This window comes from Lepidochelys olivacea (genome assembly GCF_965140295.1).
Source record: "Lepidochelys olivacea isolate rLepOli2 genome assembly, chromosome: 25".
NCBI classification, from domain to species: Eukaryota; Metazoa; Chordata; order Testudines; family Cheloniidae; genus Lepidochelys; species Lepidochelys olivacea.
Window position 1 is genome coordinate 14926984 of NC_140435.1, and position 17578 is coordinate 14944561.

General features: G+C 44.1%; 1 protein-coding gene across 2 annotated transcripts in view; it reads left to right on the forward strand.

The window, feature by feature from the left end:
- Positions 1–17578, forward strand: part of STK11 (serine/threonine kinase 11) — a 73730-nt gene that overhangs the window by 12750 nt on the left and 43402 nt on the right. For both annotated transcript variants that reach the window (XM_084614877.1, XM_084614876.1), the window contains exon 2: positions 11898–11981. In XM_084614877.1, the coding sequence (XP_084471003.1) occupies positions 11898–11981 (84 nt within the window). The remainder of the gene's footprint in view (positions 1–11897; positions 11982–17578) is intronic.

The window sequence follows — 17578 nt, forward strand, 5'->3', positions numbered from 1 at the left end:
GATGTGCCCTTACTGTGCAGTTCATGGAGTGCTTCAGGCTGAAAGGCACTGTAGGACTGTACCATATTTATTAACCTGATAGAGGCAGACTAATTTAATGCTTGTAGCAGTACTTGAAAGTATGAGAGAATGAATCACATGCGTCGGGCATTTAAGAGCCTCTTCAGTATTAGTAATTTTCTCTCACCTTCCCAGCCAGCAGTCTTTTAAACTCCCTATTCTCCACTTGTTTATCCTAAGCTCTCAACCTGTCTCCCTTCATTATGAAGAAACTTGTTAGACCTACTCTAATGCTGACTGCAGTTTCCATGCTAATTTAATCTACTTCAGCCTTTTGGTCATGACTATAATTAGAGCTGCTACATCACTTTGCAAATCTATCTACATGTAAACTAAACAGACTCTTCTGAGCTTCAACTTGTTATCTTACGGTCATGGGTTAGTTGCGGGATTTGTTTGTTTTGTTTTTTTAAAAAAGTGGTGGTGATGGTAAAGGACAGAGGGCCCAGATGGGATTCCCGTAACTGCCCTTGAATTGCAGGAAAATGTCTGTCAATTACATGATTTTGAGAAGAAGCTCTGCTTAAGCAGAGCTGATTGCACTTCTGATTCTTAGGGTTCTTTGGAAAGATCTGTTAAGGGCAGTTATTGGTATACCTTAACAGAATCTAAGTGGTTCATTTGCACTGTTGATGGGTCATTGCTATTACTAGCTGGCTAATTACAAATGAGGAGTGAGAGTTGTGGACAGCAGTATAAAACGCTAAGATAAAAGCAAAAATGTGAAATCACTGTTGCAAGTAAGGGTGTATCATTACTAGGGATCGGGGTGAAGGTGTGGGGGTTTATTTTTCCTCATACTAGCTAATGCATGATAACTAACGTGAGGTAAAAACCTAGTGAAGCCAAGGCAGTTTGTACTTTTTACGAGTCTTACCTTGTGTTCTTTACATCAACCTAAGAACAGACCTTTTCTCCTAGTGAAGGCAAAGACATAGCCTGCAATAGGAATGGAAATAGAACCCGCATCTGCTGACCTTCAGTGCGGTGCTTGATATTATATGTCACCAAATGCTATTATCACTTGATGCGTATAGCTTTTTCAGGAAGATAAACTATTTCCCTTTAAGAAGTGCTGGAAGGGTCACCTGGAACAAGATGACCAACTGTTGAGACTCTGTTCATGTTGGCTGGCTATGGTTTTGTAAATTCAGTGCTTCCATTTCCCGACTTGTTCCAGAGGCCCTTAAACTGCTGCTTAATCTGGCTTCTCCTTTTGGGTAGGCCTGGGAAGAGGTGGCAGTAGAGGTGGTAGGAAAGACCAGTCAAACATTATGCTACAGTTGAAAGAAATCTTGGGCTCTAGCTCAGTTCATCTCTACCTTGATGCCTCGGAGGGAGGGGGACAGGGAGAGAGACGTATACATATACACTCATCCTAAACGTTCTCCCCAGCAGAGCAATTTCTGGCATTTCATGGAGGACCCTCTCTGTCTCCACCATAGTTCCTCTGGTCAGAGGTTCATGCCCATGTCTCAGAAACTGGTGGAGCAGACATGTGGTACATGTGGCTTCAGTCAAAAGTACTTCCTAAGCAGTTTTAGACAGGGCTCTAACTCCTGCTTAACAGAATGAGTCAAGAGAACAGTCCTACCTCCTTAACCTGTTTCTATGATTCTTGGCCTTGGTTTGCTCTTGGCATTGCACACAGTTTAAAAAAGGAAGTTACTGGATATACTGTTTTAGCAAAGCTAAAACTCCTAGGAACTGGAATCGGGACGTGGCCTATAGCTCTGATCAACCCAAGCCTGGCTTAGACACTGCCCAGATAACAAAACCAGGGCTCTTTCTCACATCCAACTCTAAAGGTTGACGTGTAACACTCAGACTAGCTTGTTCCCACTTCTTCTCAGCGATTAGTACAGATACACCTTTGTGTTCTTCATTGGAGCCTACCTAAGGCTTATACAGGCAAATTCTGACCCTGGAAAATAATTAGGAAACCATTGCAACATTTTGATTTTTACAAATGACTCATTCTTCTAGTTTCAACAAAGCTACAATACACCATGTTGGTCTGGAGATGCCTTTTCTCTGTAGCTGGCTTTGTAGCAAGCAATAGCCTGGTTGTACCGTGTCCCATAAACAGGGCCCATTTGTTGTAACCATGCACGGAAGTTTGGAAGGTGAGAGACGATAAAATCTTAGGGCTTTTCTACATGGGGAAAATGACTGGTGTCACTGTAGCTGAATAACTATTGCACTGTAATTATTCCAGTATAATTTCCCCATGTGAACACTATTCTGGAATAAAAATTACTTTTATTTCAAAATATTCTGTTTGCAGGGTTCCCTGGTGCTTTTTTTTTTAAAGACAGAAACCACTCTTTGTAGATCACCTTTAACCTGTGTTGCACATTAGCCAGAGGTTAATGACTCGTAACTGAGGGGGTCTGTATAGGGGACGAAGTAACTACTGGCTACCAGTGCCCTCGCTTGTCCTTCCTGTGTTCTTGCTAACACATCACTAGTAATCAACCCGAACGGAATGTGACTCCCAAGGTTTGCACTGCGATTACTTTATCGTGCTAAAGGACATCAAGGACAGGTCTCCTCCATTGTTACACGGTTTGTCTGCACGGCAGCAGCACCAGCCCCGAGATATGATCCTCCACTGTGCAGTTGTGCTTTGGGGGGGTGGGGTGAGCCACTGCTAGACTCCTTTAGGGTATTGTGCGGTTGGGGTTTAAAGCTGAGCAAAGAAAGGCTGTCCCCCAAGCTGTTGAAACTGCCTTGGCAATATCTCTCCTCATGCCTCTCTGCTGCTGTCTCCTGGATCAGTACAGCCATCTGAAGCAGAGTCCAAGTCTTCAACACTATTACTTGTGTTATCTGATAGAAGAAGAAAAAATTTTTATGCATCCGATGAAGTGAGCTGTAGCTCACGAAAGCTTATGCTCAAATAAATTGGTTTGTCTCTAAGGTGCCACAAGTCCTCCTTTTCTTTCTGCGAATACAGACCAACACGGCTGCTACTCTGAAACCTTTTTTCATATTGGCTTTTGATCTTAGTGAGCAGCCCTTAGGTGGGTGGAATGTAAAAAATGCAGCTGGCTCTGATGTTATGCATTGCCTCTGTGTGCTGGCATCAGTCAGGCATCTTGCAATGTTTACATATTTCCTGAAAGAGAGAGTTTGAGGTCTGCTAGGCACTGTGTGTTATAACCCTTTCAAGGTAAAAAACTGTCTTCCCTTTCTCAGCACCTTCCAAGTGAGGATCTCCATGCACGGAGATGCAACTCAGTTCTTGTGAACCCTTGAGGGATTTTCAGGATTCTTTTTTTTTTTTTTCCCAAACTTTATTGAACATGGTTTGTTTCCAATGTCTATGATTTCTAGAAGTAAATGCATCAAGTACAGCACTGGAATTGTACCATAAGCCATCAGTCCATCACAAGCCACTTAGGGTTCAAACCTTTGGAGCAGCGGTTGCCCAGCCTCCTGCCATATGTCAGCTTTCCGACAAGCACATGCTTCACAGCGCTAAGCCATTTCTGTGTTTTCCATGCACTAACTGGACCAGTACAGTATTGAACTAGTCTATTCCTAGCTTGTAAACCTAGATGCAACAGAGCCCAGTTCCTTCACCCTGCTTTCTCTGCTGGATGCAGCAGGCAGGCAGGCAGGTGTCTCCATGGGATCTGTCGACATTCCCTTCTCCCCAAATACAAGAAATGTGTTACTAAGGTTTTGTCCTCAAGCCAGCAGAAAACTAACCAAGCTTATGACTGGTGCCGTAAGTGAACTAGGCCATTGGACTCCACTGGTTTCTGGGGCCAAGGCAATTGGAAACCCCAGGTACCTGTAAGTCCCCTTCCATTTGCTTGGCAGTGTGGAAATACAGAACGAGAAGCTAAGCTTGACAAACCCTAGCGATTATATTCTGGGGCATTAGCATCGAGATGTTTCTCTCTCGATAGCAGTAGGGAGAGAGAGGGAGTGCTTTAGGGTTTCTTTCTACGGGCTTGTCTGCACTGGCATTTCACAGCGCTGCAATGTTCTTGCTCAGAGGTGTGAAAAAACACCCCCCTCACCCCCCCAAGCGCAGCAAGTTTCAGCACTGGGGGCCACCCCCATGGAGGTGGCTTAATGTTGCCAGTGTAGACTAGTCCTAAAGCCTGTCAGTTGCAGGTAACCGTACGTTGGTTTACTATATATTTTTTTATGGAATATTAGTATCTACTAGTCTTAAATTGACTTTAATACATTGACTACTTAGTGACTGATAACCTGATTCTTTATCATCTTATGTGGCTGTAGCTTTATACAAGTTAGGAGGTCTTTTGGCCATTGTATAAAGAAATAAAACTAGGTGATTAACTTGCCATTTTTATGGATGCTGTAGAAAATAAAGGCTTGCACTACGCTGTCACATGAAGACAGTGGCATTGTTTTGGGCAATTAACTTGCTAAGTCACTCAGGAGATGAGCTGTGGAGAATTTGGTATGGAGATCTGGAAGGCACTTTGCTGCCTGTTCCTGGAACTGTCTGTCTTTTCAGATGCTGAGCCCAGGAACTGGGGAGCAAGATCAGAAACCTACTGTGAACTCTAGAAGGGCGGGAAGCTACATAAATCAGGAAGACTTATACTAATCTGAACCTGGCTTAAATGCACCCTGACAAAACGTTTTGTATTAAACTTGTGTAGGGGCATGGGCTGCCAGCTTCCAATGTTGTGGCCAATGTCATAGCAACTGTCCTTTAGCCACTTGTTGAATTCTGGGTTGTGCTGTCAATGAAAGAGCGGTGTTACAGCTAGGTTGCTCATGAAAAGGAAAACTTCTGTTCATAATCTTAACTCTTTCGCATTTCTGAAAAGATCCCAAAGCACTATACAGACTGATGCAGAAATGTAGAATTGCATCCTCTCCTAATGAAGTGCAGTCACTGCTGGGGTGGAACCCATTAGCAGTTTGACAGAGCACAGCAATTTAGAATGGGATGTAAATAATACTGTATCCAAAAGCCTCTTGGGGAATTTTAAGCAGGATATTTCAAGAAATGTTAGCATGTATACCGGGACTAATTTCTTTATTCTGTACTGAGGAAAAGAGTTACGTAAGAGCTAGCGGGTGGTGGTATTATTACATTACTTTATTTTAAAAGTGCATTGGTGGGATATTAGGCCCAGAGTCTGCAAATGACTCCACAGAGACAGAGCTCTGTATGGCTGCAGATTACAGTGATGAGTGGTTGGGATCTGTATTGTGTCTTATCCAAAAGGAGGTGGTGGTGACAGTGGCGGATTAGCCACTGAGCCAACGGGGCCTGTGCCCAGAGCTCCCGGCCAATTGGGAGGCCCCGGGAAAATGGGTGACCCCACATGCCGACCTGCTTTGTCTGCTCAGTGCTCCAGCTGGGGAGCGAGGCTGGGGCATGGGGGCTTGCCCTGCTCTGCCTGCCTGGCGCTCCAGCAAGCCACTGTGCCCTGACCCCATTTACCCAGCAGGAGTGCCGGGGGGGAAGGGGAGCTCGGAGGCAACTGAAGGTGGGGAGGGGCCCCCACTTGTTCTGGCCCAGGGACCCCACAAAACCCTAATCCATCCCTGGGTGTTGAGTGCTGGTTACCACTGAAAATAAGGCTGCTTATTTAGGCTCCCAGATTTTGATTTGGGTGCCTAACTTTGGACATGGTGGCCTGCAGATTTTTGGTTGGTGTATCTCTAAGTAGCATGGAGTCCCTTCCTACCTGTGTGTACATTCCCAGACCACCATGCCAGGGTACTTCAGTGCTGAGTGAGTTGACAGCTATTATGCACCTCCTGCAAACCCCTGTTTGTTCTCTGTTCTTGTTTATCCTCTTCCAAATATTGATCCAGTCTTGCTTCATTTGGGACATTTGGCAGAGTCAAAGCACAGGGTGATTTTAGCTGTAGGCCATGTTAATGGACACTGAGTGGGAATACTAGTATTAGAGTGGGGTGAAAGAGCTCTACTCTTAAATGAAGGAAGGGGGAGGTTGATTTAAAATTTCTAAATCACTGCACAGTGAAGACATTTTAGATGTCTATTGAGTCTACCCAGTATCCCCTACAACAAGTGAGAAGTCTTAACTTGCTGATTTCCAAACATTTAGTAGGACTAAGGGCTATCTTCTTATACCATTACCATGTATAGACTTGGAAAGGTTAATGCAGCCTACTTAAAAAAATTTCCCTGTATTGTCAACTTCTGTCCACAGCTTGAGGGCCATATTGTCTCTGTGATTTAGTTGGGACTATTCAAGCAACTTGTCTAATGCATGGGAGGATAATGTCATCTTTGTGTCAGTTCCAATTTATTGCAGATTTGCTTTTCTTTTTCGGATTTGTGGCATATTGTGGGCCTTTGTGGCAGGTTCATCAGAAATGTTCACAAGCACATGGCAGTGGAATATCCAAAAATGGAAAAGCTTGTTTTCTTCTATAGAAGACAAACATCATTTTGCATAACTCTGTCGTCCACTTTGGGTGGAAAAACACAAATCAACTGCCCATGCTGTAGATTATTTGGAGCTTTAATTGTTACATTTAACTCATTGGCTCACTCCAGAAGAGGCTCATTGACATTAGCTATACAGTTAAATTGTGTGGAACTTATGGTACTTCTTTTCAGCTGGTAGTTCACCTCAACCATAAGTGGCCAAACTAAGACTTGCCCATTTAAAATAAGAGGCCATGGAAACCTGTGATATGGCTATGGAGGTGTGGTCTGCAAAGCCATACCCCAGTATGCCGTGCTGCGCTTGGCCAGAATGGCATTCCATTCTCTCCTCCTCTCAGGCAGCACCTCTTCCCAGGGTGATGGTGGCTGCAAACTGTGTCACACTGCTGCTTGGATCTGGCTCTCTGCTTCCTAGCAACGTGCTTGTGGAGCCCTCAGTCCAACTTTGGGTGTCCCCTTTGTAGTCCAGTGAAAACACCAGAAAGAAGTGGGCTGCTCCTCTTCTTGAAGTATTGTGTCTAGTTTACATGGTGTTTCCTGAATGGCCCATGTTGAATCCCTTTGTGCTGAAAACAGGTTCAGTGTACAAGTCCGCTGTGTGAACGGGAATAGCCCATGCACAGTGGAGACATGGGTGGCTGGCTCTTCCTGCTGGAGAAGAAGATGCTCCATGAACCTGGGGAATGTGGAATGGAATAATAGCTTTAGTTCTGCTTGTTAGCAGGACAGACGTTCTTTCAGACAGAGTCCAGGCTCACCTTGTGGCCCTTTAGATTGGCTTCACTGCTCACATTGTTCCCCTACTTTCCATGTGTGTGTTTCGCTTGTAACCCCTTTTTTTCTGGGCTTGGGGCCCTTGTACCTTTTCAAAGCTCTGTTAAAGCCACAGCTAATCTGCCAGCAGGTTTTGCTACTGAGTGATTGGAGGTTAAACCTTTCGCAAAGGTATGCTGCCTGCACAAAGCTCTCCCCCCCCCCCTAGTTTTAGGGAGCAAAAGACAGAACAGGGCTGGAAATGGGTGGAGGGAGTCATTTAGGCAGTCCCATGATTCTATCTCTAACTAGTATCCACTGGATAAGAGGGCAGGGGAGGCACCCAAGGTTATTTTGCTGGTGCTACCGCTGTGGAGAGGGGGTGGCTTATCTCCCACTTCTAAGAAATGTCTAGCCGTCCTCTGCAGATAGTTCTGCAGCACCTAAAGCCTCTGGCTGTTGTGCATTTGCTCTCTTAGCATATTGCTTGTAATAAGAACTTGGCACATACATTACTATAACTCTGCAACATAAAAGGAACCCAAGCACTGTAAGCTGTATTTGCCTTCCTCATTATGTTTTTTTTTTTTTTTAAATGTGTGCTTGGCGTACAAAAGCCCAGCCACATGGATTATGTTCTAACGTGGGGAGAATATTTTGATTAAAAGGGAGTGTCAGATTCTACCTGAGGCTAAAAGGTCTACTTCCTGTCTAACCCTGTAGCTTGTGAAGACTGAATTTGAATGCAGTCTTCTTGCCCTGTGTTTTTTAAGACTTCTAAAAAAAATTTCCCACATATGTAAGATTTTTTTTTATGTAAATATCTTCTGTTATGCTTCGCTTGCTGTGGCTATTGAAAATAAGCCACTCAGATTCACTCTGTTTCTAGTTGGCTTCACTTTTCAGGCCCTCCTGTGTTAACACAATAGTTTCCTTGTGTGGACTGCAAATGCTATGGGGGGATGTCTGAATGGAAACAAATGTACTTTAAAAAAACTTAACCATTTTATGTTTTTTTAAAAAAAACTTTGTCTTCGGAAACTAAAATTAGGGCTTGAGATACCAGTGTCCCATTAAAATGCAATATTTTTTGCAAACACTTTAAATCCATGTGAATGTTTGGCATTAATTTGGAACAAATCGTCACTTCAGTAGAGGTTACTATGGAGCTGCCTAGATAGTTTTCTGTTGCATAAGAGGAATTTGGATTTTTATTCAGCATGATCCACCTGTACCTAATTCTTGCATCTGCAGTTTTAATACATAGATAGTAAAAGGTGAAGGATGTGGTTCTAGTCCAGTGGAGACCTCTGGAACAAGCTGAACACTAAACAACTCTTGCTGGGCTGCTGCAATGATGTTGTGATTCACCACTCCCCTCGCAGTCTCTGAGATGTCTGTCTTCCCTTTTATGGCTATGGATCCAATGTGCGGTGTGATATGTAATGCACTTGGACAGTGATGATGTTGCTCAGTCTCAAGGCACCATTGATAGCTAACTCTCCTGTGTTAAAGCAATGCGGGAGATGAGGAATGGATTACGGTAATGCAGGAAAACTATAGATTTCCTTTATACACACACAAGTAATCAAGGGTGCATCTCCTTGAATAACCACTCCGGGAAGAGCGGTAGCATGTGTAAGCTTTCTCTTTGCATAATTAACATTCCTTAATTAATTCTCATATGGAATAGTAACCAGGAAAAGCTTGAGTTGAAGTAACAAGTCCTTGTCCCTTCCCCATCCCCATGTATTCAGTGCATGTGGGTACCCATCGGCAGTGACTGAGAAGGGTGTTATGCAGGTGCTGACACCTTTGTCTGAAGTATAGAATGTTTAATTGCAAACTTATTAACCTCATATTGCACTCTTTACTGTTTAACTGTCTAATGAAGTATTCTTGTTTTGTCAGGACACCTTATAGAACACTCAATAGTCATCCTTGCATTTTTAAATTTTGTTTGATTTACTGTTAGTGATCGTAGCTGTTCCGTCTCTCTCTCTCTCTCTCTCTCTCTCTCTCTCTCTCTCTCTCTCTCATATATATTAGAGGGGAAAATATCTTACTCCAGTTTGATCTTGTGTTAGATAGGAGGTCAGACCAGATGATCTAATTGGTCCTTTCTGGCATTAAATTTTATGACTCTGAATTTCTTTAGTTGATTTTTGGCATCTGCCTGAAATCATGCAGAGTCAGTTGATTAGTTTCCTGTGTTTTGTGGAAGCCTTGTGTGCATGATGAACAAGGAAGGAGTAGTCTTAAAAGTGGCTATAAAACAGCAGTTGACCATAGGAATTAAGGTAAGGTGTAGTACTTGGAATTGGTTTTTTAACTCCTTTTGGAAAACACTTGATTTCAAGTTGAAGCTCCCTTAAATGAGGAACATAAGAATTGTCCCCCTGAAACAGAATGATGGTGTATCTGGTCTATTATCCCATTTTTTGCAGTGCCTGAGGTAGAATGTATCAAAAGGAGTAATGCACCTAAATATCCAGTGTTACCCTGTGTTGTGACACAGTACAGTCCTTTTTCTTGCTTCTCTTGCTGCTGATGAATGCACTGATAGCCCTAGCAATTTTATTCTAGCTCATGTAACCACAGATGATGGTGTTCATACATTCAGAATCATGACGTGCAGAGAGAAAAGGTTTATTAGAACTGGGCATCCAAACAGCTTGGTAGATGTTATGTAAAACTCATGGTCCATCTCTGGGGCACAGACACAGAGGCCAGCTGTGAATTCTAGCCTTCTAGTGTCTCTTGCTAGAGTGCTTGATCTGGGAAAAACTCCATGAAGCTGCTTCCTGCATATTATAGAATTCAGGGTAGTTTTGTGACTTCTACCCTGAACTATTGATTGGAAAGGATGCAGAGTCCATCTGTAGTCACTGGTTGGAGAAAGACATATCCTGTAAAGGCAAGCAGTCTGCAGGGCCTGGATGTCCCTGTGCAGTGTCTTCCTTTGCTAGCAAGCAGTGTTCTATCTAGGATGACATGCCAATGGAACCCTCTGATCCGCTTCCTATGTGGGGTGACATAGCATTAGATTGCTCTTCCTGTTGTTGAGCTTGCAGTTGCTCTGCTGTTCCTTGCTTGACAAATGGGGAGGAGACCTGCCCCCAGTCTTCCTCTGTAAAACATTGAGTGAAATAAGCCTAGCCAAACTTGATGGATAACCTGGCAACCAGATCGACCCTGGAAAGAAAGTTGCAATGAAAAATGAGCTTTAGGTTGACAGATGCTGTAGTTCATCCCAACACTGTGTGCCAGCACGGCTGAATCTTGTGAACAATTCCACCATTTCCTTACTCTCAATTAAACATCCTCTTGCTGTGTTGGGAGGAAACGCAACAGCTTTGGACTAGTGCATGTGATGCAACAGAAACTGCCTAGAAACAATGCAAATACTTAGAGTGCTCTGTGTGTAAAACGCTGTCTGTAAATGTTAAAGCACTCTAAAGTATTATCTTTGTTTTTCAGAAGGGGGGGTAACTGAAGCCCAACAGGTGGAGTGTCTTGCCCACAGTCACGCTGATCTCTATCCTTGCGCATGAGCCTGCCTAAGCGAGTTAACTTTTTTGCACTTTGCTACAGCTTTACAGAGTGCAGGAGTTACCTAGACCAAAATCTGGACTCTGTGTGTGGAAATTGAAAGTTGGTACATAACAATAGATGGTGAAAGTAAATGAGATTTAAAAAAAAAATCGTCTGTTTTAATGAACTCAGGTGTTCTCAACACAAGCTTATTTTAAACCTAGGATTTATCTTGAGGGTGCCCCTCCTCGGATCAGAATTCTCTCCCTAGAAGCACCTGTCTTATCAATCCTGTAAACCGAGTAGCAGGGTGAAGTTGCATTACTACAGTTTTCTTTTACATCTTCAAAGAAAGCTAGATGTCTGTCAGAATTGAATCTGTCGTTTGACTTGTAACTGAAAGTTTTGGAATATGTAGGTACTGGGCAGGGCCAGCTCTTCAAAGTATTACTTGTGGTGTTCCCCCAGGCTTCGGTTTAGTTCCTCTCCAAGGTTTGTGGAGGAAGTATGGCACTATGGGTGGTCAGGAGTATATAATGGGCAATGTGGTGCAACATTTCTGGTGGTAGTGGTGAGTATCTGTATTTTGAAAAACAACCAAAGGTGGGGCTGGAACCTGGGTTCCCAGCTTCTAACGAGTGACTGTGCTGCTATCTAAATGTAGAAGAAAGCAGCATATATCTGCAACTGACTGTTTTTCTATAGTATTTACTGCTAAACAGGATTCTGTTATTGATCATGCCAAGCCAGGTCCAGCCACTACACTAGACTTTGGAGCTTGGTTCCCTGTGGAGTTTCTGGATTTTGGTGCACCAGGGCAGCTGCAGTTGTTCCCTGGTATAGTTCTGCTTTTGTGCACTGGTGAACCAGAATGCCTGTACCAGGAGTATTGAGTGGCCAGGCAGCAGTAATTTGAAAAGGATGCCTGCCTTCGATTGTAGTCAACTAACACAAGTATTTTTAGGTTCTGACCCTGGGTTAACAAACCCCAAAAACAAGCTCAAAGCTCTGTCAGTCAAACAGAATTTATCGCTAATCTTGGGTGAAGCAGCTGGGATTAGCATGGTCTAAAACTACTTTACAATTGAAGCAATTCTACTCTTATTTTTTTTCTTTCTTCCTCCAGGGAAATTCAGCTCCTGCGACGATTACGACACAAAAATGTCATCCAGCTGGTAGACGTATTATATAACGAAGAGAAGCAGAAAATATATCCTTTTGATTTTCACTCAGGTGTTGATATGAAGGTTTTAATGCTTGTTACTTAGATTGTGACAGTTCTAAATCCTCATAGATTTGATGTTCTGTGTCTCTAAAGGATTCTGCTTTAGTTGGTTAACACCCATTTTAGTATTTCCTGGGCTTGAAATTATTCACTAGTGTTAACAAACATTCTGCATCTCGGTAGCACTTTCCATCCAAGCACAATTCCTCAAGTTCTCCACATTTCCTGTCAAGTAGAAGAACTGTCTATAGATGGGGCACAAAGACTGGAACTTCTTGTCGGTCACACAGTAAATCAGAGCTGGAAATAGAAGCTAGGTGTCTTGGTTCCCAACCTCCTGCCCTTACTACTAGCTAACAGTGCCTTCCTCTTTGTAAACAGATCCCACACTGTGTGTGCAGCAAAATGGAGTAATTTCCTTTTTGTAATGCTGTTCCCTCATGGCCTCAGGTGTGGTGTTCTTTCCTTTTTTTAAACCATCCAGTTGTTCTCTGGAGTACGGATGCCTGCCAGCACTTCTGCCTTCCTTGTGCAGGAGTGTGTACTACTGAATTCTGGAGTCCTTCTCTAGAGGCAGTCTGCTGCTTGTTGTTCTTAACGGGTCAGAACTAGCTTCCAGACTGACTAAAGCCACCTTGTGTTTTTTCCAGATCCCTTGAACGTCCCTTGACGCTGCTTTAGGCTATGTCTACCCTGCACTTTTGTCAGTCGGGTGTGAAAAAAACACCCCCCGACTAACAAAAGTTTTACCGTCAAAAAGTACCGGTGTGGGCAGCACTTTATCTGCGGGAGATGCTCTTCCGCCAACCAAGCTACCACTCCTGTTTGGAGATGGTTTTATTATGTTGGTAGGACAGCTCTTTCTTGCCAACAAAGAGCAGCTACACCGTGTACCTTAGCGTCACAGCTGTGCCGCTGTAAGGTGTGCAGTGTAGACATGGCTTTAGACAGCCTAAACCTGATGATAGACCTGAGAGATGGGAAACGCATCACTCCCACGGAATATGCAGCGTGACTTTTCCAGACCAAACCATTATGGTTTTGAAACCGAGCCTTGGGTTGTGATTTCTGAAGAGAAACACCAAGACATCAAAATGATATTTGGCACTTCCATGGCCTGCTGCATCCTCAAAGCTCTGCACAAACGTTAAGAAATTAATTAAATACTCTGCTCTTTTACTTTGAAAAGGAGACTAAACCAAAGTGAGCAGCCAGACAGTTCCTAATGAGGCTGTTACACTCCAGCAAAGTGCCTTTTGGCTTAAACCAATTTGACCTTATTGAGTCCAACCATTGTTGTTTTCCATGTTAAATAGTTGCATTTATTTTCAATAATGGCTTCTAAATACGGAGTGCTCCCTTTACAGTACATCAGTGACCAGCTAATTTAATCCGGCACTTAATTAGATCGAAGCCTTTGTAACCAAGTCATCAGTATTAAAAACTGCATCACAACTTTTGCCCTTATTTTGATCGTTTTAGTCAGTTACTTCTGGATAATTCAATTACTGTCCACAGAAAGCTGCCATTTAATTTAATAAGCTGAAATTCCGAATGAGAAGGGAAAAAGAGCCCAAGGGAGACATCATGTGTTTGTAAATGGTGATGACAGCTCATAGCTGTCATTCAGAAATGCTTGCGTCAATAAGCAAAGCCAGAGAGGGTGATTTCTCCCCCCCACCTTTGCTTTCCTTCTTCTCTGTACCCTAATAATCTTTGAACACCTCTCTCCACCAGCACTGTGCTCTTGGGTAACACTGGAATTGACTGTTTAATTTCCAAGCTCCGGCTGCCTTATTTTTGTTCAGTCCACTGGATTTGCTTTTCTCCCATTTCTAAATTCCCGTGAGGCTTCTGAGTTTATTCCCAAGCCTGCTTGCTTTCCATGTGTAAACAGCTACATTGAGAGACAAAGCGAGGGCAGCCATTGGGCAAAGTTTCATGTTGCAGGAGGGGTCTTTACACTGGAGAAGTTATCTAAGGTTATGCCTTTTTCAGTGGAGACATGTGTTTATCACGTGATAACGAACATGGGTTAGCTATCCCACTGTGAAAACATAGTGGAGAGAAGGCACTTTTGTTTTACTGGCACATAAACTAAGTAAGGTCAGCCATGGATGGGGGTATAGTGCTAACCTCTCCTAGATGCCTTGCAGTAAACAGTACATGTGCCTTATGTCTACTTAGGATTTTACTGTGAACTAACCAGATAAGTAGCTGAACTAATTTTAAAACCAGTTAGAAAATTTCCCCAGTGTAGACAGCCTCCAAAGGTCCATGTTTTATAGCAAGACCTGCTAAGGCCCTGTCCACAAGGGAACTAGCATTGTGACAGGTCTGCTAGGTCTGCTTTACAAATGGTATAGTAGCGTAGCTGCACAATGCAGTGTAGATGCTTCCTACACTGGTGGGAGGGTTTTCTCTGACAATGTAGTTAATCCACATCTCCAAGAGACAGTAGGTAGGTCAGTGGAAGAATTCTTTCATTGACCTAGCTGCGAATACATCGGGGGTTAGGTTGACCTAACTTACGTGGTCAAAGGGCAAAATTTTTCGCAGCCCTGAGCGACCTAGCTAAGCTGATCTAATTTTTAAGTGTAGACCAGGGTCATAGTCGCATTGTATCCATGGCTGTTGCTAGCATGGCTCTCTGACTGCAGTCAGAGGGGGGACTCTTGCAGGTCAAGGAAATTGTTGTTCTAGCACGAACTGTCTGAACGTGGCAATGGCTCAGCTCATGTGAACAAAGCCTCAGCGTGGATTTTGAGGCTTTGGGGAACTGGATAGCAGGGAGGGGAATGATTTAAGTTAGATGTGTTGCCTACAAACATTGTCCATCAGAATCACCCTTTTTTTTTTTTTAGTTTAGAATTTGAATAACTCTTGGTGCGTCTCCTCTCTCCTCCCCCACTTCCCTCCCGCCATTATAAAAGACCATCTTTGGCTCTGGAAGCAAAAGGTTTTGCCATTGAAAAGTGAGTTTCCAGAAGAGCAGCAGAGAGACCTATTTTGAACCTCTGCTCCACCATGGCTTTGCCAGTGTCACCCACCTTTGGGGCCACTAAGGTGGTGGTAGTGAAATGCTTACGTTTGGCAATGCAGTGTTTAACAAGTTGCTTGGCTGGTCACAGGCTTCATTGATTGTGGTACCAGGAAAGCTATGATAAATCGATTTTTTTTTTTTTTTTTAAAAAGGGCTTTGGCAGTTAACAGGCCATTGAGCAGATCTGCTGTTGACGGGAGGGCGGCACTGGAGATGAATGGAGAGCCTCATCCAAGCAGAAAATAAACCCAATTTAATAAGCAAACTCCCGGCTGGCACCCTCTCCTGATGGCTTCTATTATCAATAAATGCAATTGTGTGTGGGAGGAGAGCCCTATTGACTGGAAGAAATGAGAGCTTCAGCCTTTTCATGGTTGCCTGTAATCAATATACTCAGTAAAACCTTCCAGCCTGGATGATGTCTAGGTTCTAATCTAGTTAGTCAGCTAGAGAAGGATCAGCTCCAGATAAGGGCAGGGAAGAAGGCACAGTCTGGCAGCTAGTTAAAACTGGAAGCGGATTGTTCTTTCTAGAAAGGAACAATAGCTGGCGTTCACTCTGGGAGACTCCCATGAAGTAGGAGCTAGCTTTAGCATTACTTGTTTGAAGGTGGGAAAGTTGCTGTCTTCCCACTTATTCCCTTCTTTGATGCAACCAGCCTGGTTGCTCCCTCGGTGGTTAGAACAAGTGAGTGAGATTTGAGAGATCTGGTTTCTATTCCCACTTCTGCCCCTGATTTGCTGTGAGACCTAGGGTCAGTCACATATCTTCTTTACCTCAGTTTCCCGCTCTGGAAAAAAGCCCTGAATGAGATATGCAGTATTGCTGATTTCATAGGCTTTCAAAGTGCTTTGAGAGCCTAGGATGGAAAGTGCTACAGAAGTGCAACTTCTTCATGAGGATCCCGTTTAAAACTGTGCTGTCGGTAGCCCTGGAACAGTTGTCACAGCATCTGTGGAGATCAGCAACTTGTTTTTTTGTCCTAGGCTGAAAAGGTATCTGCCAGGAGTGATTAAAATGGTGAGACTAATGCTCTGCACTCCTAGAGACCCTGTTCCCAGAGTTACGTTGCTCCCTTGTCTGCATCCCAAAGATGCTGTGCCCTTCCATAGCCACCCAATGTCTCAGGCTACCCGTGGGTTTAATGCGAGTGCCTGCAGGGTTTTCTGTTTGCCCGAGAGTCCCGTGGGAGGAGAAAAAAACAGCGACTGTTGCTTTTGGCAGCCAAGTTGCTTCAGTTGTTTACCCGCTAGGTACCTCACAAATGCAAAGCTTGTTCTGGAGAGGGGAACAAATGCCAAAGTGTCTGGGTGGCAAAAGCCACTTTATAACGCCTGACGTTTTAGTATCCAGAGGCTCCCAAAGCAGCTTTTCCCCACCCTAGAAATGCTACTGCCTCTGTGGTAATAAGCTGCCGCTTTTAAACAGCACACGGCAATACCCTGTAAATTTGGGACAGGAACTGAAGAATACCACGCTTCATTGCACGGCTGACTTTAATACACTGCTACTTCAAGAGGGAATATTGTCCAGGGAATTGGGAATAACCACTCCTAGCCTCCTGAAAGGTGTCCTGGGATCTCTAACTTCTTCAGCATAGTGAAGTCCACAATGTTTGCAATGAGACTTCAGCCTGCTGGTGGATTTTAGACCTGTCATTCGCTGCTTTAGGGATACACATCTTCAGGTGAAGACCTGCCAGTTTTGTTCTGCCTCCGCAGCTGCAGACAGGGTGGACAGACCTCTTCTTTGCAGAGCATCCTGGTCTTTGGATCAAAAACTTTTCTAAACCAACTCCTTCAATGTGACATTTCTGGTATATGTTGGGCTTTAATTAGCCTGGATCTGTGACACTGGTTGGCTGGCTTTTGGGGCTGAGCCACTTGATTCTTGGCTTTTTTCCTCATGAGCACTGCAGCAGCACGTGTCCTGCTTGACCCTAGCATGGCTAGTAGGCTGGTAGAGAGAACATGCTCATCCTGCAGCTTGTGTTCGAGAGTGAGATCTGCCCAGCACAAGAATAGACAGCCAAGGCCCCCCTTTCCTGAGCTAGGGAAAGCTGAGCTAGCTGGATAGTGCCCTTCTCCCTGTACAGTGGGGAGCACACAAAGCAATGGTGTAAGGGCAGTTCCTCTCTAAGGCCATCACCAACCTGCCTGCCCCTTCCTTGTCACAGTTCTCATTGATTCCCTGGGATTTGCCATTCTGGACAAAAATTGCTGAAGAGGAGCTCTGGCAAGTATTAGCCTTCTCTTCCCCCAGCCCTGGCCTGTGAGTGCCCGGACCTGGAGATCAAAGGAGCAGATCACCCCACGGAAACCCAGACCTTGACTCTGGAAAAAATTTCTCAGCCCTGTTTCTGAGTTCCCTGTCTCTATTGGGTTTGGACAAAAGCCATAAAGTGAAAGCAAGAATGCTTGGTTTCTTCCTAAAACAATGCCACCCCCCCCCCCCCCGCCCAAATCCTGTGTCTTTTAATCTGAGTCCAGCTATCTCTTTCAGAATGGCCAAAGGTGCTCTAGGAACCATGGGCCCCATC